The following is a 24,176-nucleotide window of genomic DNA, read 5'->3' as shown; positions in this document are numbered from 1 at the left end:
AGAACAGAGCAGAGAGTGTGCAGGGAAGAGGGTGTGTGGCAGGGATGAGGCCAGCTAGCCTGGAGGCGCCTTGAGTCTATCTTATGATCACTATACATTTATTCTTCTATAACTGGATTATGATACTTTATGAAATGTCAGTAGTTGGCTGTGGCTTACTGAGCTGGAGTAGACATCTGTTTTCTTTGTCTATCTCGTGTCTACCTCCATCCCTCTTTTCTAGTAACAGCCCTCTGATTTTCCTTGGGAAATCTTCAGTCTGGGGTTATGTAGTTTTTCTAGCACTGACTCTACCCCTAGCTAGGAGTGAGTTTATGACCCAGGCTGGGTCAACCAGAGCATCGTATCCCCCACTTGTAATGACTGGTTCAGGGATGGCATGTGACCCAAGCAAAGCCAGTGAGACTCAGATCTGGGCCTTTTCTTATAACTGTTGAGAGTATAACAGTTTGCTGTTTTCCTCTGGGATTCCTGAGAGGATAGGGTCTAAGTCTGTCATTTCTAGATGTCATCTTGCCTCCACAAGGGTGGAATGTGTCTAAAAATGGAGCTGACCCAGAGCAGAGCAAAGCCAGGAGTAGAAAAGTAATATTGAGTCCTTATAATATTGTTTGTGTCCCTGTACCACCCAGACTTTCTGCTAGATGAAGCTCCTGTTTTTCTTTTCTTTTCCTTAAGAAAGTATGATTTGACTATTACTCACTATTATTTGCAATCAAGTGAAGGTAAAATGCAACCTAAATAAAGTCAAATAACAATATTGTACTGCTATATCATCAGGGTATCGATTACTTGGGCCTACACAAAACACCCAACAGGAGCTGATAGATTAAAAAGGGACTAAATATTTGCTGAGTGCCTATTATGTGACATGCTTTCCAGTTTAGTCTTTCTATAAATAAAGAAATCAAGCTTCAGGAATATGAAGTTACCACATGGCTAATAAGTATTAGAATCCAGATCAAACTCAGGTCTTCTCCTTCTAAATCCAGTGGTCTTTCCACTACTGCTCAGCTGCCTCACTAAGTCAAGTTATTTGGTACATAACAGATGTTCAATAAATACTTAGAAAAAGTTGAAATCTTGGCAATGCACAGCTTTAGAATGATTTAGTGGTAAAGAGAAGCAGGAGGAAATGGAACTTACATTGGCCTTGGAAGTGCCTGAGCAGCTTCAGGTCCTTGGGGTAGGCCTTTGTCTGGATGGTGTCAATCACAGCATCCTGCTTTCTGGCCAGCATGCTCTCCATATGTCTGTGAACCTTCATCATTGGGGCTTTCCCTGGTTTCTCTTCACAGGCACCCACCTAAATACACACAATAGGAAGAGGGTGACGGGGCTTTGACTTAGCTATTTAGTTCTTTGCTTACTCATGCTGTCATCTATTCATTCCTCACAGAGAGCAATTATTTATGGTTTTATTTAACACTCTCTTACTAGGCTCTAAGCTTCCTGAGGACTCATACTGCATCTTTTGCTCACCTCTGAATGGCCAGTGAAAGCTGGGCACAGAGGCGGCTGCAGCAGGCAATAAGGATATAATGGAGCACTGACTGCAGGGCAGGCTCTTTAGCTATTTAATTGCTCTTAATCTTCATTAGTCCTCTTGACAAAGAGTTTGGAAAGGTTAAACAGCTGGCCTCTGGTTGCACAGCTAATAATATACTGAGGCCTTTGTGCTCATAAACCTTTGTGCAAATAAACCTGTGACCTTTGTGCTCTTGACCCCTAAGGGATGCTTTGTTCCTTTTACCTGACGTTTCCTCTTTCCACCCACCATTCTCCTGTTCCTCCTCAATTATTTCTGTCATTTGTTAAACACTTACTGAAGGTGAGATAACATGCTAAGCTCTGGAGATAGAGAGATGCAGTAAACACCGTGGTTTACACACATGGAGACAATACATGCAAATAACTAAGGTATAATGAGGCAAGATTTTTACAGCAGTATTGCTTACTGGGGGATGGAAACAGAGGAGGAGGTCAAATATCTTGGCACAGAGACAGCATTGGGAGAGACTTCAAAGGCAGGTTTCATTAAACTGTGTTTTTTTTAGAATAGTTTTAGAATGGAAGTAAGACATTGGTTGTGGGGTAAAGGAACACCTGGCAGATAAAGCAGCATGTATGGAGGCTCAGGTAGTTGAAGAAGTGTCAGTGTCCTCAAGAGGGCAGTATGGAAGCCACAGACCAGGGAGGATCTGAAGGGCCAGCGGGAAGGACAGGGGAAGACAACAAGTGGACATGATGATACATTTGAAAGTACTTGGAGAAAGCTAAAGTAATCAACAGATATAAGGCATGGAGTTTCCTGCATTCTTAGTGGGATCTGAGCAAATTAAGAGGAGAATAGAGGAGGGGCATTCTTTTTAGTCACATAGCCAAGAAGGATTCTTTTAAATGGGAAAGGTAACAAGGAAGAAATGAAGTCAACGTTTCACATACGTATGGCAGCCACCTTCTTTCAGTTATGTATTTACTAACTTATAGCTTGTATTTGATCTCAAAGAGCACTGCCCAGCTAGACCACCCACTTCATCTGTCTAACACATTCCAAATAACTTCTCACAATATCCAAAACTCAAATCCACTCTATGAAAGTAGGAATATGTCCCTTTGGTGGTAGCCCAACTCCATACCTGGCTCTCTTCCTGTGGCCAGCACTGAGAAGGAATGCAGCCTGCTCTTGCTCTTGCATGATTGATATTCCTTAATCATGCTCCTCTCCTGCCTTTCTGATAAACCTCTTCCTGATCTCTGGCCTCATCACCCATTTATGGCCCTGCCCCTCTGCCCTCTGGCCTTGACACAAGATGCTGTTTTACTGGCTCTGGTCCCTGTCTTTCATAGTTAGTGACTTACTCCTCCAAATTATGCTGCTTTGTGATACTCTATAAACACCTAACCTGGTCCAGCCTGGCCTCTGGGCCAACACACCAGCGTGGGCTCCCACCACCACCAAGCTGTCTAATTTCTCCAGTCTCTGCGGATGAAGCTGGAACGATTTGATATTATAAAGTATCTATACAGGCAGCTATTATACAAGTATCTAGAATGTTTTATGCACTGGTAGTAGTCCTGGTAGAGTTTATTAGTTAAGCCTCCAATCATACCACTTTGGAGGGAATAGTGTCAATTGGATATTAGTGTACACAAATATACAGTATTTACTATTAATAAATATTAATCAGCCAACTAGTTAATTAATTGACAACAATAATACATTTCATTTTTATGGTAGCTTATGGCCTAAAAAGCACTTTCATGCACATTATTTCATTTTATGATCATGATTGAGGATAGTCATGGGGATGGTAGTTTGGTAAGATTATTGATTCTGACTTCACAGATGAGATGACCGAGTTTAGAGGCTAAGTCACTCCTCTAAGCAGGGTTTAAGAGCACCGAACCCTCCCTCTGGGGTTTTGCAGGTGGAGGATCAGCCCCTGAATGTTTCTTTGTATTTTGTCCACTGGGTGACTTGCTGACCTCACACTAGTCCCAGCCCTGCTTCTAAGGCCTGGAAAGTGCAAGGCTAGAGCTCAGTGTGAATTGTCACATTCATACCCTTGATATAATGCCTTCAAAGTCCACCATACCTCCTGACTTTGTCTCTCTGGAGAGCTACATGTCTCACCCTCTAAAGTCACCCCATGAACTGCTCCTATCACTCAGCTGAGCTGTACCATTTGATCTGGAACCCTAGAATGCAGATACCTCAAAAAGATGGTCTGAATGTAGGTCCCTTTCTCTTTTATGAAGTTTCAATTTATCTGGCTCTTTTTCCTTCATTGTTTTATTGGCATCTTCATGTTCAGGGCTGAAATGAGAAGAAATACCAGGAAAAAAATTAAGTTTAGAATATTTAGATAATAGTGTACTACTAGATCCTAAAAGAAATGAATGGGAAAAATGAATTCAAACAGATGTGAATCCCTCTTCTTCATATATATATTTAAAGATGAGGGCTCTCAGGATCCAGTCAACCACAGAGGGTTCCTCTGAGTTTCTGCCTGCTCCAATTAATGCCAGAGTAAATTTCTGCTCAAAATCTCTAATAACCCCCTATTGCATGTAGGAGAAAATGTAGGCCCCTTAGTGATCTGGCCCCTGCCTTTCTTTCCACCCCATCACCCTCTGCTCCACCCCTGCACCTTTGCTCTAGTCAAGACTCTGGTGATTTCCAAAAGCCATGGTGCTACTTTGAGCAACTCTCCCTTTTTATCTCTATTTCCTTGGTCAGACATGCATTCCACATCTTCTATTGCTGAAATACACTGCACCCTTCTCAGCTTGTCCAAATCATCTTGTCTCTGAGAATCTTTCCCTGATTCTCCTGAGCAGTCCCACCTTCTTATTTGCTCTTCCAACACTTAGTCCTTCTATCTTGTATTATAATGGGCTGCCTAGGGATTTGCCTCCAGACCTCCATGACCCCTTGTCAACTGACTGAAAATCAAGTTGCAAGGAGGCAGCATTCTCTTATTCATTGTGTGTATCCCCACTGGTGCTACAGAACCTGTGGTAGCAATAGCACGGCACCCGGCAGAGAGTGTTCCCTAGTGACGTGAATGACAGCCACGCACCAGTGTGCAGACAGCAGGAGTGGAGGAGAGATCAAGGTGGAGAGTGTAGTGAGGAGCAGGACCAAGGACAGAGGCTGGAGAGCATCACCTCCACATGAGAAGTTCTGTTTCTGGCATTATGTGAACTGGATAACACTACAACCATGTCTCCATGGAAAGCAGAGAAGAGCCCTCATATGAAAAGAAGTGGGCACGAAGGAAGGAGAAACACCAGAGAGAGTGGACTGTTCTGAAAGACAGTGGAGAGAGTTTGAAAGAGTTTCATTCATTAATCTAATTACTATGTACTCTTGTCCACCCTTCAGGCCATCCCTGGTTCTTCTGTCATGAACAGGGGCTGTGAAGTGAGGGCTGGATTCTAATCCTCACTGTTTGTTTTTCTAAAAGTCTAAGATTAACCTTTCTAAAAATCAAATGTTTTCATCCATAAATGAACAGTCACAATGCCAATTTCCATGGTTGCCATAAGAATGAAATGTGATAAAAATGTTGAAAGCTTCACATTGTTTATAGCATGTAATGGACTCTTAATAATTGGTGTCCTTTTCTTCATCACAGCATTTGCTGAGTTAGAGTCACCCCATTTTTTTCATTCCCATTGCAATTGCTATTCCTGCTGACACATTTACCTGCCTTGTTGATGCATGTGTCCTCTGTAATGCATCTTCCCACCCCTCAGACCCTGTCCAGTAGTTTCCACACAGGTGGGTCTCCATAACTAACTCTCAAATTAAATTTAACATTGTGACTTACAGGAATAATATTATAGGGGAGAGAGCACATTATCTCTGCTTTGAAATTCTTTTGTAATTCTCCCTGACAGGACAGTCTAAATTTGTGCTGCCCAGTACCGTGGCTACAGTCCACGTGTGGCTACTGAACATGTGAAATGTGTCTGGTCCCAACTGAGCTGTAAGGGTAAAATGAGAATACATCAGGATTTTGAAGATCTGCTATGCAAAAAAAGAATATAAATACCTCAGTAACAATTTTAATAATGATTACATATTGGTTAGACTGAATAAATATTAATAAAACACATTATGAAAATTAATTTCAACTGTTTCTTTTATCTTTTGAAATATGGCTAGCAGAACCAAATGATATGGACTTGCGCAGATTTCCATTGGAAAGGGCTGGTTTAAATGACATGCTAGGGAGCGCTGGCCGCTCCTGCGTCCAGCTTCACACACTGCCCTAGCTTTGTTCCTATGGCACTTTATGCTCTGCATTCTCAAACCATTGGTGGGTCCTGTACCAGCCTCACTGGGTAACACTTGTTGCCTCATACTTTTTCTGTACCTGGGACCTGCATTCTACCATTTTCACCTGGACAATTCCTATGTGTCTTTCAAGCTTCAGCTCAGCTCTCACTCTTGGAGGAAGCATGCCTGGAGCCCCTCCTCTGTCTTTACAACTTCCACAGCACTGATTATATTACACTGTAATTTCCTATTTATGTGGTCATTATGACCTCCAAATGATCCCCCCACCAACCACTCCGGCCTTCACTCCCATCTTGAACCAAGGCTAGAAAATGTATTCTATTCATTTTTGTACCTCAGAAGCTCACAGTGTCTGAACAAAGTATAAGCTCAAGGAATGCTGAACTGAGTAATTACTTATTTGACATGTGCCCATCATATGTCCACACTGTGCTAGGTGCTAAAGGGTTAACCATGGGGCACAGGCAGGAATCAAAGAGAGGGACAAAGGGAGCTGAAGCAGGCACCCCAATATCCAGCACCTGTGTTTCTGACCTCAGCCAGGAAATTTTGACACTTGCTCCCTCAGAGCTCACCAACTATGTTTATTCTAATGCATTAAAAATAACTCTGGGGGAAAGTGACTCTGAAGAGGAAGGTATGACCACTGCTATGTGCCAACACCCTGCTCTGGGTCAGGAGGCATGAGAGCTGCCAGGAATACCAAGAACAAGGAAACATGGGCCCTGCCCACAGGAGCTCAAAGGCAAGATAGTTGGGGGGGAGTGAGAATGAACTGGCATGTTAACACATAAATGCATGGTGACATTAGTGCATACACATGTGTACCTCACAGTGGTACCACAGCAAAGGAACTGGTTACCACCCCCTGAAGGAGAGGAAATCAAGGAAGACTTCTTATAGGAGGAGTCATTTGATGGTCAGCAGATCATTAAGTTGGGGTGAGTTTATTAAATGAGCAAAGGCAAAGAGACTTGAAATAGCATGGCTCATTTTGGAAATTTTAAGTTCCTGGGGATTCCCATGATTGTCACATGCCTGTCAGATTGTGTGATGCATCCTCTAATCCAGGGGTCCCTAAGAGTGGTAGCTAGACCTCCGTCACTGCTACAGTCCCAGTGGCTCGCACACACTGGGGACTCAGGGTGTCCCAGGGTGAGTGAGGGCAGTGTGGGCACCTTCTCTGCACCAGGTACCTTGCACAGCATGGGGTGCTGCCCCAGGTCAGGCGCTGGAATCAGAGTGGGCCCATCCAGGAATACCAGGTCAGTCATCAGAGAGGCAGTGCCTGGGTTAGTCCTTTTCCTTTTGAAGATAAAAACTCACCTAAGTTCTTGGTGGAGAAAACTCTTCCAAGGCTGAAAGTAAAAGGAAAATGGTCATTTTCATAAGTCTATCCTAATCAATTGGGTCTCTGGTTACAGGTCATTAGAGACCGGATGGACAGGTGAGGTGGGCGTGATCTCAATACAAGCAAATGTAGACACTGACAGCAGAAAATTCCATCAACCATTGCCAGGAGACTGCTGGTCAGTCTGAAAAGAAAACAAGCACTTCTGATGTTACAGTGTATGCAAGAGGGAATGTATGATTTCACTAAGAAAAACAAACCGTTTCCTGCCTACCTTTCCAGGAATGCACCTGTAGAATAGAAAACTGTTAAGTCGTATGAGAAAGTATGAACTTGTGATATTCAAACAATACAGGGGTGGGCAAATGTAGGTTTATCGCTGTTCATATGGAAAAAAGACATGCAGGCTATGATTATTGCAATGGCTTTATTAACTCAAAAGAATGTCACAAGGCAACTGTGAACCCACTCTTGCTCACTCCTGTATTTCAGTGGCCAAATTGGCAAGTGTGCAGATCATGCTGGGAATTCTCCCTCCCTGACCGTGCACTCTCTGATCAAAAATCAGCTCTCGCGTGATCTAGGTTTGACTCCATTAAAATTACATCCCAGTGACAACAACATAGCCCTCCACGTAATTTAGTCATCACAGAGTTGATGCCATTCAGTATTAGGGATATAGCCGAGAACCCTGAAGGAAACAGAGAATACCTCAGCATCCAAAATGCTGCTGCGCCATCCAGGTCCAGCAGGTCTGCTGCTCTCCTTTTAGGGGAGCCCCGCAGGCCTTCATTCAGGGACTGCTGGGTTTTATTTTCTGTGTAATTCTAGCAACTTGGGTGTCAGCACTGGTAGAGTAAGTCAGACAGCCCTCGCTTTAGGTCTCTGCTACATTACTAAGAGGTGAACTCCCCTGGGCCTTGAGGTCTCACCTGTAAAGTGGAAGCACTGCTACCGTGTGTGCCCACGTGCCTGGCACACAGCAGGGACCTGGTACACACGTGTCTGACCACGTGAGAGACTCGGTGTTAGACACGAAGATACTGAGAGTGGAAAGGAGTGACGAATGTCAGGAAACAATTACAGTGAACAGGCTCGAGGTGGTTTGGTGTAAAGGTGACCAGCGCTGAGCACCTACAGGGCCCAATAGCGAATCCCAAAGAAGAGCAGGGACTGCGGCCACTTAGCCCCTTGTGTTCCAGTCACCAAGAAAGGGTGGCAATGGTTTCCAGCCACCGAGTCAAGATACAGAGATGAACATAGTATACATCTGAAGACTAAAAATGTAATTAAAAATTAAAAATACTTTCAAGCTTTTTTTTTTTTTATTTTGCATGAGATAAAATTTTGTCCTTTGGAGAGTTCACTTTACAGAAAAGTTTATTACTTGCTGGTGTTGCCAGGTAAGTGAAGCATTTTAATGGAATGCTTCTGTGTTCACTAATAGGAATAATAACCATTTATAGTTATCTAACCACAATAAGCAATCCTTTCCAGTAAGCATAAGAAACCTGGAGCAGGAAGTTAAAAGATCTAAACTAAAGGTACTCAGTGAGAAAAGAGTAGAACCTTAACTGACCCAGTCTCAGCATTAGGTAAGTGCCTACTGTGTGCTAGGTACAATACTAGGTGCTTACCTCCTCTGTCTTAGTTTTCTCAGCAATTCAGTGAAACTAGTGTTGGTCCCCTTCTGTATTGAGCATCTACAGTTGCAGGTACAGTAACCACAAGGCACATGCTTCCTGCCCTCATGGAGAATGCACCATTTTACAGAAGATACAGTGGAAGCTCAGAGAAGCAAAATGCATGGAGCAGACAGCAGGGACTTCCTACGAAACTGTTTACCTGAATTTACCTTACATTCCTTCTCACAATGATTCCAGATGTGGGTATTTCTGTTATGTCTAGTTTATTGGTAAGGAAATGGAGATTCAAGGTTAGGCAGCCAGCAGCTGGGATTGAGGCCAGTGATTCTGTCTGGGCCCTAATCAATTTGCTGCATTGCCTCCAAGAGGTTTCCCAGCACTGTGCCCACCAGGAGCCCAGAAAATGGGCCTTCAAGGGTATGGTCGCTCTGTGAAAGCATGGGGCATAAAGACCCTGCTCTCTGCAGAGACAGTAAGGGCCCACTGGCGCTGGCTGCTGTAGACAAGGGGCAGGGAAAGAACAAGGATCATATCATCTCTTCCCACCCTTCCATCACACGCCCGCTGTCCCTGATGTTACAGGGCTTCAGAGTCTCATCAGCTGGGGTCTGGAAAAGCCTCAGAAATCAGAGGAAAACTGAAAAAAAATGACCTTTTCTCCCTCATAAGACACTACTTTAGAATCAACTCTGCACCCTTGTTTTAGTTAGAAATTTGTTAAGAAGAGAGGAAGAATACCTTTTGGAGTTCTTCAATTCCAACTTCATAAGTTGCTAAAATAAACATGAAAAACAATTAGTTCAAGGCAGTGTCTTATGACACCAGTTTCTCACAGCACCCAGTATCAAATCAATTGTTAATGACGGCAGAGTTCAGTTTTCTTAACCTTCATAACACTGATCTGTGTGAGGCTTTGTCTCGGTAGTTTGGGAGATTCTCAGGTCACTGATCACAGATTTAATTTCTGTGGGGATTTCCAGGATGGAACATGCAGTCAATGAAAACATTCGAAACAATTTTAAGTTTCCTGTTTTGGTACATGCATTCCTTCTTCATGATTAAGAGAAAGCACTGAAATTTACTGGTGGCACTCAGAAGGCAAACTCGAAGGGAAAATGAAAGGAAAGCAGGCCAGAAAGTCTGAATCCCACTCCAACAAAACGAACTCCACAGCAGGCCTAACAGTGTTTTCTTCCACAAGTGTTTGGTTTCTTCAGTACAGCTTGGTGAGAGGAGACCGACCACCACTTGGGCTTTAATACCTGTTGATTATTTCAACAGTTCTGTGGATTTTATTAAATAACATGAAGCCAATCTAACAAACACAAGCAGTGGCAAGAATTTGGGTTCAAATCCCAGTCTTGACACTTCTTGTGAGACTGTAGACAGATTACTTCCTTTCTTTGAACCTCAGCTTGCTCATCTGTGAAATGGGGTCAGTTGGTACCTGCCTTAACAGAGATGATGGGAGATTAAAGGAGGTGATGTAAGAAATGGAACATACCTAGCAAATCACCATTGTATAGAGAGTGATATGTTTTTGATAAAATTGCTACTTTGATTTTTCCTTGCTTAAAAATTATCTATAAAATTTTCTCCTACTGTTAACAAATATGCATGCATAATAAGTAGGGCTCCCTGCCCCCATTTCTCTTTCCTCTCCTTTTGCTAGCGTTCTGAAGCTTTTCATTTAGAAAACTGACCAACATGTTGCATTCCTAAGCTGTTATTATTCTAAACATACAATCAGTTATTAAAGGAAACCCTAGGTTTTCTTCAGGGACTACCTACATATGGTTGTTGACACACAGACCTAAAATTCTGTGTAGATGATTAATAATATGTATGTCAACATGGGTAATTGTACATTATTACTTTCACGGGTTTTGAATTAAAATGTTCTGATATTACTTGTTTAGAAAACTCTGTCTATGCCCTGGCTGGTCTGCTTAGTGGGTTGAGCACTGGCCTGTGAACTAAAGCGTTGCTGGTTTGATTCCCAGTAAGGGCACATGCCTGGGTTGCAGGCCAGGTCCCAGTCAGGACATGTGCGAGAGGCAGCCGATCAATGTCTCTCTTGCACATGGATGTTTCTTTCCCTCTTTTCCTCTTTCCCTTCCCCTCTTGCTAATAAAGAAATAAACACAAAATATTTTTTAAAAAACTTTGTTTAGCTATTAATACATTTAAAAATATTGCTTATGATGCAGATGACCTCATTCAAGGTATAGATATTTTTTCCAGTTAAAGACAGTGATAATACTTTCCTTCCTTCCTTCCTTCCTTCCTTCCTTCCTTCCTCCAGTTTATTTAAAGAATTAACAAATCATGGTCTGTTTGCTTCTCTTTGCCCCTGGATGGGGAGTTGTTGCTATTCTGTCTCAGAAATGGGGAACAAAGGCTCAGAGACACTGCACTTGACAAGGCTGGAAAACAAAGATAATACACAAAGTTAACAATACATTTATAATTTTATTTTTTCTAACAAAATGGAGGTTCTTCAATGATGTTTTGCCATCAAAACTTGCTCTTGAGTTAGGAAAATAAAGTACAGAGGACCCCCGATGGTCAGGAAGGGACAGGAATTGTAGTAAGAGGACTCAGCCCTGGCTCACTTTTCACACAGAGTTAGATAGCTCTCTCCACTTAACAGCTTTGCCCCAGCTGGGAGAAACTGTCACACGATGGGCCGCAGCACCCCTCCACCTGCTGGACATGGTCGCGTCTGGCAGGCTTTCAGCTTTTTCTCTACGTGCTAACTCCCTGTGTGACCTTGGAAAAGTTTCTCTACTCCATTTATACCGGGATGTGAGATGATTATTACTAGTGTTGCAAAAACAACAATTGTTTTATACCGAGTTGTGGTAATGTGCATTTTCTAAGGGATTGTTGCATTTTTCTAAGTTGTCAAATTTATGTGTCATAGTATCCCCTTACTCTTTTGATGTCTGCAGGGCCTCTAATCACACCTGTTTCATCCCCAAGGTTGTTAATTTGTGTCTTCTGCCTTTGCTACTTTGTCAGTCCTGCTAGAGCTTTGATCATTTTTTTGATCTTTTCGAAGAACAAGCTTTTGGTTTCATTGACTTTTCCCTATTGTTTTACTTCTCCCAAAATCATTTATTTCTGTTCTTATCTTATTATTTCTTTTCTTTTACTTCCTTTGGATTTATTTTCCTCTTCTTCTTCTATGTCCTTGAAGTAGGAACTTCGACCTGAGGCTTCTCCTCTTTTCTGTAAGCAGCAGGTCTCCAAACTTCCCTCTCAGCTTGTGCGAGCTGTGTTCTGCCAATTTGCACATGTAGTATTTTCATTTTAATTCAGTTCAGATATATGTTTTGATTTCCCTTGAGATTACTCTTTGACCCATGGATTGCTTAGAAATGTGTTGTTTTGTTTCTAAGTGTTTGGGGAGTGTCCTGTTATCTTTGGTTATTGATTTCTAGTTGCCGAGTTTGGGCAGTTTTCAGTAACCATTTCTGCACATGCTTTTTCAGTAGGATCCCCCTCTCCTTTCTTTCCAGGACACCAGTTTAAGACTCTTGCTATCGTCCCACTGACAGCTTAAAGCTCAGCTCATTTTATTTTTCAGTCTATGTTCTTCTTATAGCTTAGGCTGGGTAATTTCTGTTGTTTCATTCAAGTTCACTGATTCACCTATTCCCTTTATTCTGAGGTTGGGTCTATCCATGGAGCTTTTCATGTTTCTTGTTACTTTCTTCAGTTCTCAAATTTTCATTTGAATTTTCTTTTTTTTTATTGTTCAATTATAGTTGCCCCATTTCCCCCCATTACTCTCCCCTGTCCTCCCTCTCCCATTCAATTCCCCCCACATTGTCATTGTCCATGGGTCCTTATAATTTCTTTTCATGTACATTCTATTTCTTCAGTAAAACTTTTTAAAGTTTGTTTCAATTATGTTCATAATCGCTCAGTGAAACATTGTTATAAGAGCCGCCCTAAAGTCTTTGTCAGGAAACTCTAACGTGCCAATCATCGCAGTGAGGGCATCCAGTGATCACGGCTTTACATTCAAGTTGAGACTTCCCTGGTTCTTGGAATGACGAGCGAATTTTTATTGAAACCTGGACATTTTGAGTATTATGTTATGAGACTCTGGATATTATTTAAACTTTCTCTTTAAGCTGGCTTTTCCTGGCAGCACGAGGTGGGAGGACTGCCTTTCTTCTGCCAGATGGAGACAGAAATCTAGGTTCCCCACTTCTTGTCCTCCTTGATACCCAGGTGAGAAAAGGGTGCTGCATCACTGCTGGACAGGGGTGGAAGCTCTGGCTCCCCATTTGCTTCTGCTGCTAACACCACAGTTGAGAGGGGTCGGAGTGCCTTGTTATTGCTCCCCACGTGTCCTCCTTCACACCCTCCTGGGCGGTTGTGAAAGTCCTTACTCTTTGCTAGGTCTCAGCTGATACCATCCCAGCAGGGAGGGGAAGGGGTACCTTGTTACCACAGAGTGGGGCATTGAAGCTCATGCTCCCCATGTGGTCTTCTCTGAAACCATTTCAGCAGGAGGGGCGGGTGTGCATCATTGCTAACTGATGAGGATGGTGTCTTGGCTCCACTCAGCATTTCTGTGGGGGTGGGACCACAGTGTTCTCTGTGATGTTGGGCTGGAGTAGAGTGGTTATTGTCTAGAGGATTTCTGTCTGTTTAGGCTTCCCCTTTGGCTAGAAAGAGGAGGCTTTTGTTGGAGCTGTTTTTGTCTCTGCCTGTTGATGCTTCCAGGTTGCTGGCTTCTTCAGCTCCAAGTCTGGGACACATTAGCAAGAAGAAAACCAGGGAACTCACCACCTACCCTTCCAGGGGTCCTGAGGTCCTGGCTGCTTTACCTTCTTCTTTCTCCCTTTTCAGAGTCTTGTAATTTTCTTAGGCTTGTTTTGTAAATATCCAGGGTTTTAGTTGCATTTAGCAGTAGGACTAGGGAAAAGTATAATGTATCTGCTCAACCTTCCCCCAAGCAGATTTCCACTTGAGTTTAAATGTCTTATTTTATCAAACTCTCAGGACAACTCCACAAAGGACGTATTATGCCCATTTTACACGTGAAGAAACTGAGGTTCAGAGGTTACACAACCAGTAAGTGGTGCAAAGAGGATGGAAGAGTTAAGTGAACAGGTACAAGAGGGAGTGAGATAGCCCACGTCCTTCCTTTCCTTTTTCTGTAGGGTAACCGTAGCTTGTCTCTTTAGAGAGAGGCTGGGAAAGGAGTGGGGACATATAACAGAATCATTTTGATCCCAGGCTTTAGTTCCTCAGTGTCTCCAACCCTGACCGGTCTATAACTATCTCCCACAAGGGCGCGCTCTCTGGCAGGGGACACCCTCTGCACCCTAACCCTTTCCTACCCTACTCCTTTTCTATCGCCCTGTGCTTTTCAGTGGTATTGCTGGCTCATTTTCTGGGCCCTCTCTCCTTTCGGTTAGAGACACTTGCCTCCTTGGCAGCGCCGTCCATGAAGGAAGTACACAGGGAATCTCTCAGCAAGGCTGAGGAGGGGCTTGGGTTAGTGGTTCTTTCTTCCAGTTTCTCAAATGATGCTCCTGGCTGGCCCAACTTGACCATTTGTGGCCTGGAGAGAACAAACGTAGGTCTGGAGACCAACTTCCTGTTTCCAATCTTCAGCTTCACCCTACACCATGAGGACTCTTGTCTGTGTGCAAACCCCATCCCTCCAGCCATGAAGAGCTCACCCTGTAGCCCATCTGATCTGAGGGAGAAGGACTTAGGCAAGGACCTGAGTAGAATTTCAGGAGCCACCTGAGAATGGGTGATTTTCCAGGTCTCATGTGGTCCAGAGGGAGAAGTTGCAGGCCTTAACTGGAGCACCTCCTTGGCCCTATGATCCCTAAGCCTTGTAGAAAGGCATGCAGCTTGTATGTAGCTCGAATGGGGCCCATAGCCCTTGTATTCAAAGTGTAGTTTGTGGACCAGCAGCATTAGCACCCCTAGGGAACTTGTTAGAAATGAAGGCTCTCAGCCCTGACCCAGAACTACTGAATCAGCATCTACATTTTCACACGATCCCCAGGTAATTTGTGGGAATGTGAGAATTTGAGAAGCCATGCCATCATGCAGGGCCCCAGACAAGCCAGGTATGGGCCAGCATTGCCTTTAGGGGTAGTGGGGGCAGAGTTGCTCTTCTCATGGCTAGCAATTTACAAGCCATATGGGAAAATCTAGACGTTGCCCATGTAGGAGAAAGTGAGTTTTTTCCAGTAGTTCTTCAACCCCTTATTTCCTGGGAGAAAGAAGGGAAAGTTCAATGGGTCCTGACTCTTACCCCACAAATTTTGTAAGAATGTATTCTCCTAAGTATGTATTCCATAGCCAAATGACTTCCTTTCCAAGAGCCTTGGGCTTCTTGTCTATACCATAAAGAGGCTGGACCAGAAGATCTCTTTCTAACCCTCCCAAGGAAAGCTAAACCTCCTTGAAGGAGAAGCAGCATAAAGTGGCGGAAACAGTGTGGCTCTCAGAGGCAGGCTGAGCCCATTTCACATTATATCTCTACCACATACCTCTTACGTGACCATGTGAAACTCAATTTCTGGCCTTGAGGTTCCTGACTCTAAAAGTGGGTGAAAATCATTCTATCATCAGGGGTATACACAGAGGACTTAACACAGAACTGTGGCCCACAGCGTAAGCTCGGTAAACAGTAATGTTTATTCTGGCACCAACATCTATACCTTTTGTGGAGAATCAGCTGATCCTATAGGCAGAACAAAGACAGAGAAACTTGTAAAAATGCTATGAGTCTCTGCTTCTTCATCTTCTTACCTGACAGGGTCTCTTTTATTGCAGAAAGGTCTGAGCTTTTTTGGAGATTCCAGGGGCAGGAAGACTTAGCCCTAAACTAGTGGTCAGATCCATTCAATGAATCCTGTGCTGCTGTTCAGGTTAAACACAGGACCCTAATCCACATGGCCTTTTATCTCCCTCTGCACACACAGATTTACCAGGGAGCTCAAAAAGGACACCATAGGAAGAGAGATGAAGTTTCTATAGGAGGACAAGGAAGGAAAATGAATTGTCATATCTTCATTTTCCCTCCACACAGTGACCAAAGGCAAAGCATCCCAGTGGATTGGTGGAGAGACTAGATGACAGTAGAGAGAAGGCAGCCCTAGGAGGCATGAGGTAGCACGGATGTGCAACGGGATGCATTTATGTTTTTGAGGGACTAGACAAAGAGCAGCAGAAGAAATTAGACGGTAAAACAGCACGGGTGTGAATGTTTAAGTCTATAGTGAGCCGAAGGGAAATACAATTTTTGACACATTTTCAGTCTATATGAGGCTACATTATTAATTGGCTTACTAGACTTACCATCAGCAATTTCTGCTGCGGTGCACAGGTTAGTGGCATTGCCAGAGTGTCTCGGATATGAAAGTGTTGCCTCATAATTATGCGGTTCTTCAAATTCAGCACTGAGAAGCATAGAGATAAAAAGGCTAGTTAAAATAAAATGTTTCTTAAAACATGTTGTAAAACTCTTTGTATTTTTTCCTATTAGAGAGGTATAGGTATGTCTGGCCAATATGGTAACCTCAGCAGATATGGAAGTCATGCCAGCTCTACTGTAAATACATAGAAATTCTGGATGAAATATAATGATGCAAAGAATTACACAAAGAATTCATAACTCATCTGCAAATCAATAAGGTAAAACTCCCCAGGTGACACTGAGAGGAATCTCACAATTAAAGATGTGAATGAGAACTGCAGCCGGGGGTGGGGGGTGAACTCAGGAAAGTTGGAATTAGATAAAGGTCTTAGGTCTGGTCGGCTGGGGATTCAATGTCTGGGTCAGAGGTCTGAGCCACAGGCCTCATCTGAGTGGGAAGCTGAAACTGAGCCACCAGCATCAAGTCCAGATCACAAAATGCCATCCCATTTTTAAAACAAATTCTAAAAAATATCTGTGCACTCTCCCAGGACTAAGCGGGGAAGACAGCTGTCTGACTGTGGCCCTAGAGCTAAATAAGAGTTGCCGTGAGAATTCAGAACCTTGAAAACCCACCACCAATGCACAGGTGTGGGTTCTAAACACCCACTCTCTGTGTATTTCAGAGATGCAAAGCCTACAGGCTACTTGAAACCCAACCCCTCTGGTAAAGTGCATGTGAGATCATTTGGTAAACATAATTGCACAGCCCATGATGCCCATGGTTTCTAAAAGAAATGATTTCCACTCAAAACAAGCTTCTAGTCAAAGTGCATACCCCACAAGGAGGTAAGACACCGGAGAGTCAGAAGATATAACTTATGGGAGAATTAAATAGCATAATGACATGAAAGCGACTTTAATATAAGTACATTTTATGTGTTCGAAGAAATGAAGTGAGGGATAAAAGGCATTAAAGTGTATAAAAAGAGAGAATGCAGATTAGAAGGCATGAGAAAGAAGTTACAGAAATCATAAATACACTTCTTGAAATAAAAAATTCATGTGTAGGCTGAAAAGCAGGCTGGATGCAGCAGAAGAGAGAACTGGTCAATTAGTTAGACCTGAGGAAGTTACCCAGAGGGTAGCACAGAGAAATTAAAAGATGGAAAGTATTAAAGGAAAAGTTAATAGTAAGGAGGATGGAATGAAAAGGTTATACACACACACACACACCAAGTAGAGGTAAGAAACATGACAAAACTGGAAATGTTATGATCAGTTCTCTGCCAATAAACTTGAAAATCTAGAGAAAGTCAACAAATTTAGTGACGAACATAAAATTACCACAGTAATTGAAGAAGAAATAGAAAGACTGATAGGCCAATAAACGACCTAGGGGCTTGAATCAATACCACCGTTTCCCCTACCCACCTCCACACTTCGCCCACCTGTTGCTTTTTCCTCCACCTAATAGTTTTATCAGCGAGGTTTCATGACCAGTATCAGAGAACAGAAAGAGGGAACCTGCACTATTCATTTTTAAATGGTAGTATAATGTTGTTATGAAAACCACAAAATGACTAATTAATGAAATAAAAATATAGCCCAGTCTCACTTAACACACTTTAGCACAAATAAAATAATGGAAACATGAATCAGTAATAAAAATAACTAAAATAACTACAAATTTCCCAATACTTAAAGGATGACTCAACATCAGAATTTCTGTTACTGCAATTAATCATATTGAAACAATGAAAGTGAAAGAAACCCCATCCAGATTATTTTAATAGATACAAGAAGGCATTCCAACTAGATAAACTTTCTTAACTAGATTAACCTCTAACAAATTTAACAATAGCAAAGTGGAACAAAGAGTTCATATAGAAACACTATTAGAAATTCCTACAATAGAAAGACAAATAAACCCATAGAAAATTGGGCAAAAGCACATGGTGGACATCATGGAAACCAACAACCTCACAGTAAACAGGGAAATAAAAATCAAGACAATGAGAATTAGTTTTGTACCCTTCAGTTCAGCAACAATCTCAGCTGGAAAAAACATCTCATTTAGCATGAAAATGGAAAACAAGAACTCTTCATACAGGATGGACAGTAAGAATTGGCACAAATATTTTGGAGGATAATTTTTCAATATTTAGTAAAACTAAAGTTGTTTAATTACTCCTGTTTAGCACTTCTAGGTAAAAAAAATAACTAGAGAAAGTTGCTCATACTCACCTGTAAATACATAGGATGATTACTGCAGCAGCATTTGAAAGGGCAAAAATTTGTAACAATCTTAATGTTCTTCAGTAAAGGAATACATGAAAAGCTTACTGTTTAGTGAAGAAATACAAGCGATGTGTAAATACAATGAATAAACTAGACTTCACATGCATTAACAGGCAATATGAAAACACAACTCTGGAAAAAAATCAAGTTGCGGAAGGATAAAATAAGATGCCATGTATACAAGAATGTAACTATATCTTCAACATGGGTGAGTCTGTAGCTGAAGTAGAAGAAATACACTAACTGGGCACACTCCTGCCTTCATAGCTAGAGTTGCCTCTGGGAAGGGAGGGTGATATGGAAGGGACTCCTACTGCACCCATAGCAAATGCAGAACAGCTGTGTCACACCTGACGTGGACAGTGAAGAGGAGAAAAATTATCATAATTCTCCCACCTTAACACAAATGAGGTCTTAGCGTGTTGGAATTCTTCCTGCTTTTTTCCATTTATAGGCATGCCTAATAGTTGTTAGACAATGAAAAGGTTAGAGTGCTCTCTTTTCTTTTTGTGTCCCCATTTACTGCTATAACCTAAGCACATTTCACCCGATTGTTTTCCCTCCTTTGTTTGGCCATGCTGGATTTTTTCAGGTATCTTTTTTCATGGCTCTGTAATATTTTAAACATATATGAAGAGTTAATTTTGCTGGAAAGAAAGAGTAATAAGCTCTAATGCAGCAGTAATTTTTCCCCTCACTACTTCATTCCCTTACCCCTGCAGGAAGTAATCCAAAGAAACTTTCTTAAATTATAGACTATCCCATGTATCTCATGCTCCAGGGCCTAACAATCTTATCAAGTCTATGGTATGTTAACTTGATTAATAAGAATCAGTTTGTGGAAAAATCGAAAGATGTTGAATCAATTTCTTGTACTACTTTTGTCAGAAATGAATAAATACCTGACTTCAGCTGATCAAAAAGAATTTCACTCAAATGTTAAAAAAAGGCATCTTCAGATCAATTGTCTTTACAGAAAGGAAGACTCAGGATTAATGTTAAGAGGGAAAAAGATATTGTAGATATATTTAAACCTCCCTTTTTGCTACTGGCAAATGTCTTTTATCTTTTTCTTGGTCCATTAAAACCAGATTTGAGATTTGCCTTGATTTAATGCAGTGTGGGTTGATATAAAGTACTTGGATTGCAGGGAAGAAATAACTCTATGAATTAAATATATCTATACTTCAATTTCTTTCTTTCCACATTTATTAGGTCTGTAGTCTATCTCCAGTACTGTAGACATTAATGGGAGGGAGTGTAGAATTACAGACTTGGAGCTGGGGGTCAGACAGATTTGAATTTGAATCCCAGCTCTTCTACTTTCTAATGATAAAGCATTCAATAAAGCCCTTAACCCTTAGTTTCCTACTCTACAGAACAATAATAATAAAATCTACTTTAAAGGTATATTTGGCTATTGAATGAAATAGTTTCCCTCTTCACATAGTCCTTCTATAAAAAGTGTGCTAGTAATATTATATTGGAAGACAGAAATTTTAGTGTTTTTCTTTCAAATAAGTTTTGGGGTTTGTCTTTTGGAAAGTTCTTTTCATCACTGGCATAAGATCAGGTCTCTATCTTTCCTGATTTTCTTATACGAAACCTCTGGTAGTTTAAACACTGTATAATAAAACATGTTTTATTATGACATATTTTTAATAAAGATTTTATTTATTTATTTTTAGAGTGAGGGAAAGGAAGAGAGAGGGGGGAGAAACATCAATGTGCAGTTTGCACCCCCTCAAGCGCCCCCTGCTGGGGACCTGGCCAGCAATCCAGGCATGTACCCCGACTGGGACCCAAACAGGGATCCTTTGGTTAGCAGGCCAGTGCTCAATCCACTGAGCCACACCAGTCAGGGCCTATTATGATATCTTGATGATATCTACAACATTATCTGTGTTCAAGAAGAAACAACAGCTCTGTAAATGCAATGCAAGGGTTAAAGATGGCTTACAAAAGCAGATTCTTTTTCACTGTTTGGACCTTTGGAGATCTATCTTCAAAATGAATTTTTGAACAAGTGGGCTCTCTCTGGCTAAAGCATGGACTCAGGACCTCCTCTTATCTTCATCAGCATTTGTCATGTCCAGCCTTGGGCCACAGTATTCTCCTTTGGAGAATAATTTGGCAACCTCTGTATTAGCTGTACATACTGGAGAAGTGGGACACACAGCTCATTCAAACATCTGTTCATTTGATCAAACAATTACCATATGTTAGGCACTGGACTTAGATTCATCATATTCATTTCTCAATGGCTGTGTAGTCTGAAGCAATCATTTGGGTTCTCAGAGCCTTAATTTCTTCACAGGGTCATTGTAGGAATAACTGAGTTAACATGTGGGAAATACCTGACAGGTACATTTCCTTTCTCACCTTCATCTGCATCACATTATTTGAGGGTGGGTTAAAAAGTTTCACTGCAGGACAGTTCTGGAAAATCTAAAGAGCTTACATTAAGTAGAAAGATTGAGACTTGAATAGCAAAACATGTAATAGGGATTTATTTAATTAGGGGGGGTAGACCTAAGTTGAAAATCCAGCTTCTTCCACCTCTTGTTTCAATGGGACACACATTTTGGAGACAAGAAGACCAGGAGTAGCTTAGCCAGGAGTTGCTGTGTGTGGCATTCTACAAGTTCTTGGTGACAGGAAAACACGAGACCATGTGATTCCTCAATGTCCCAAAGTCCTGACCTGGCAAAATTACTATTTCCAATAAATACTTTTGTCAAGACTATTCTCTTCCCAGGCCTTCACCCTAAGAAATCTTTCTCTTCAGTTAAATGACTGGTGATTAAACTTAAAAAATTACCACCATACTATCTAAAGTGGATCTCAAAATGTATTTGTGCTAGGTTCCCAAAAATACACGCAACAATTTTTAAATGATGTTTTCCTTTCATGAGCTAATAAAACTTCCATCTTCTGCCTTGACTGGTGTGGCTCAGTGGGTTGGGTATCATCCTGCAAATTGAAAGGTTGCTGGTTTGACATGCTGGGGTTGTGGGCCGGGTCCCTGGTTAGGGGTGTGCCAGATGCCACTGACTGATGTTTCTCTCACACATAGATGTTTCTCTCCCTCTCTTTCTTCCCTCCTTCCCCTCTCTCTGAAAATAAATAAGTAAAATCTTTTTTTAAAAACTTCCATATTCTATAATTTAAATGACCAACAAAAATGAAGAATCAATGAAGCAGTCAGGCAGAAGAGTGATAAGGGGCCACAGGTTTTGGAAAGAGTTATGTGAGTTGAATCTCAGCTTCGCCTGTGATCTTGGATGGGTAATTGGACTCAAGTCTCTTCTTCTTTGACATAAATTAAGTAGTAGTGGTGGTAGTGGTAGTGAATGCTTAGTGGAAATTGGCAAAAAGTATTTACTACCACTGCCACCACTACTACTTTCCTACCATTCCACACTTCTACCACTTGAACTTGAACTTTTACCACGTCTGCCACTAGCTCTCCTACTTCCTCCATTTTTATGTAATACACACACATCTATGTTTATGCACATATATTCTTATATATGACACACATTTACATATGATATACATTTATGTCTATAACTGTGTATCATATATATGTAGATATGCATTTGCATAGACATGTATGTGAGTATATACATGTGTGTGTATCAGCCCAACCCTACCACCATACATATCATAACCTTACTGCTTCTACTATGACTTCTACAACAACAACCACAAACAAATAAGAAAATACAACATCACCAATGTTGTTCAATCCAGGGCATTAGGGTTGTTGTTTTTTTTTTTAATTTATAAATTTATAACCCAATTCTTTCAATAAAGGATCACAAACCTTTTTTGATTGTGAAACTTAATTTTATGCTTCATTTTGACTGGCCACAGGCATCCAGATTAAATATTATTTCTGGGTGTGTCTGTGAGGGTATTTTGGATGAGATCAGCTTTTGAATCAGTGGTCCACCTGAAGACAACAAATACAGAGGAGGAATTTGCTCCTTTTCTTCTGCCTCACTGTTGAGCTGGACATCTCGCCTCATCTTTGCCGGCCCTGAGCTGGGATTTACACCATCAGCTCCCCTGTTCTCAGGTCTGTGGACCCAGGCTAAGTTACAGCACCAGCTTTCCTGGGTCTCCAGAGCACAGATGGCAGATCATGGGACTTCTCAACCTCCATAATCTTGTGAGCCAATTGTTTATAATTAACAAATATATATCACATGCATGATATATTGTAGATAATCAAAGATACATATGTATGTATCTGAGTTGTATTTCTGCATGTGTGTATATATATAAATATATATGCATGTATGTATATTTCCCTTTGCTTCTCTGGAGAATCTAATACAATGACCAAGTCAATGTTGTTAAAGAGCTACCTAATTTACAGAACTTGGCACCTCCTCTGGCCTCAGTTTTTGGGAGTAATGTGGTTAACTCTGAAGCTATATTGTCAAATCAGAGAGCTCATTCACAGGAGGACATGTAAACAATAACAACAGCTAATGATACTGAGTACTTACCAAGTGCCAAACACTTCCAACTACATGTATCAATTCATTTGATCCTCATCGGACCCTATGAAGTAGATACTGTCATTCTTTCCACGTTCATATGAGAAAACTGAGACATAGCTCAAGGTCACAGAGTGGTAAGTAGCAGGGCAGTAATCAGAAGCCGGGTATTAAGCCCCAGAATCTAGGGTCTTAACCACTATGTAATATAGAATTTCCCAGAACAGAGGCACCAGTTAAAGTCAAACACAGCATGAGCATCTCCCACTGCAATGGAAGTCATCAAAGAAGGCGGCCAGAGGAGTGCACAGCACAGAGGACCCCAGAGGACTGAAAAAACAATAACTAAAACCCTAATGAGGAAAATATGTCTCTGCTCAAGGTGCAAAAGTAGGGAAGCTCTGAGATTCCTCATTTATAAACTCAAACACTCATGCACTCTTTGAACAAACTACATTCACATTAGCTGTTGTCTACATGATTGCATTTAACTTCCTCAGCAGCACTCTGAGGCATTTTACAGCTGAGGAAACCGAGGCTTGGAGATCTTCAGCAACTTGCCCAAGACAGCACTCTTGTTAAGAAGCAGAGTGGGTCTGGAAACCAGGCCTTCTGATTCTTAATTCATTGCTCTTTGCCTTTTAACGACAGACCACTCTAGAACCCAAGAGAAACTGAGAAATGAAAATAATGAAGCACACGATGAGGGTGAAGGCCAAGGAGCTTACAAGTGGGTTTTGAATGATATTTTTCAAAACTTTGTTAGACTAATTCAATAGTTTGACAGATCAAGTCTTCCATTAGCCATTCAAATGGGAGAAATGTGATGGGGAAATCACTGTAATTCTCTGGGCCTGACATCATCACCTATAGAAAAAGACCAGTAGTATTTAACCTGTATTTTGAAGTTAGGACAAAATCAATGAAACCATTGGTGAACTTAGGAATGGCTCTAAAAGCATTTGACTTTCCACTAATGCAACTGCTAAAGCAGGTTCTTAATAATTCAGTGGCAACTTCCTTAGCATGAAACAAAGTGATCTCAAGCCCTCATTTTCATCATTAAAGCCAATCTTTAAAATACATGCATTTCAAATTTCAGGGCATCTGGGTTGAGGTGGGCCACATGATCTAATCCCATTTTCTTTAT

The 24,176-nt window shown here is 41.5% G+C and overlaps 1 protein-coding gene across 7 annotated transcripts in view; it reads right to left on the bottom strand.

Moving 5' to 3' along the window:
- The window catches only part of FYB2 (FYN binding protein 2), a 107,685-nt gene that overhangs the window by 29,228 nt on the left and 54,281 nt on the right, over positions 1 to 24,176 (bottom strand). For all 7 annotated transcript variants that reach the window (XM_045857416.1, XM_045857426.1, XM_045857434.1 and 4 more), the window contains 5 exons: positions 16,157 to 16,257; positions 9,548 to 9,582; positions 7,139 to 7,170; positions 3,718 to 3,820; positions 1,147 to 1,306 (listed from right to left, as the gene is read on the bottom strand). In XM_045857416.1, coding sequence (XP_045713372.1) covers positions 1,147 to 1,306; positions 3,718 to 3,820; positions 7,139 to 7,170; positions 9,548 to 9,582; positions 16,157 to 16,257 — 431 coding nt within the window. The remainder of the gene's footprint in view (positions 1 to 1,146; positions 1,307 to 3,717; positions 3,821 to 7,138; positions 7,171 to 9,547; positions 9,583 to 16,156; positions 16,258 to 24,176) is intronic.

The sequence above is a fragment of the Phyllostomus hastatus genome, unplaced genomic scaffold, assembly GCF_019186645.2.
Source record: "Phyllostomus hastatus isolate PE091 unplaced genomic scaffold, TTU_PhHast_1.1 phas_contig_147, whole genome shotgun sequence".
Taxonomy (NCBI): domain Eukaryota; kingdom Metazoa; phylum Chordata; class Mammalia; order Chiroptera; family Phyllostomidae; genus Phyllostomus; species Phyllostomus hastatus.
Note: the sequence above shows the minus strand (reverse complement) of the source record. Positions and strands in the feature narration are given on the sequence as shown.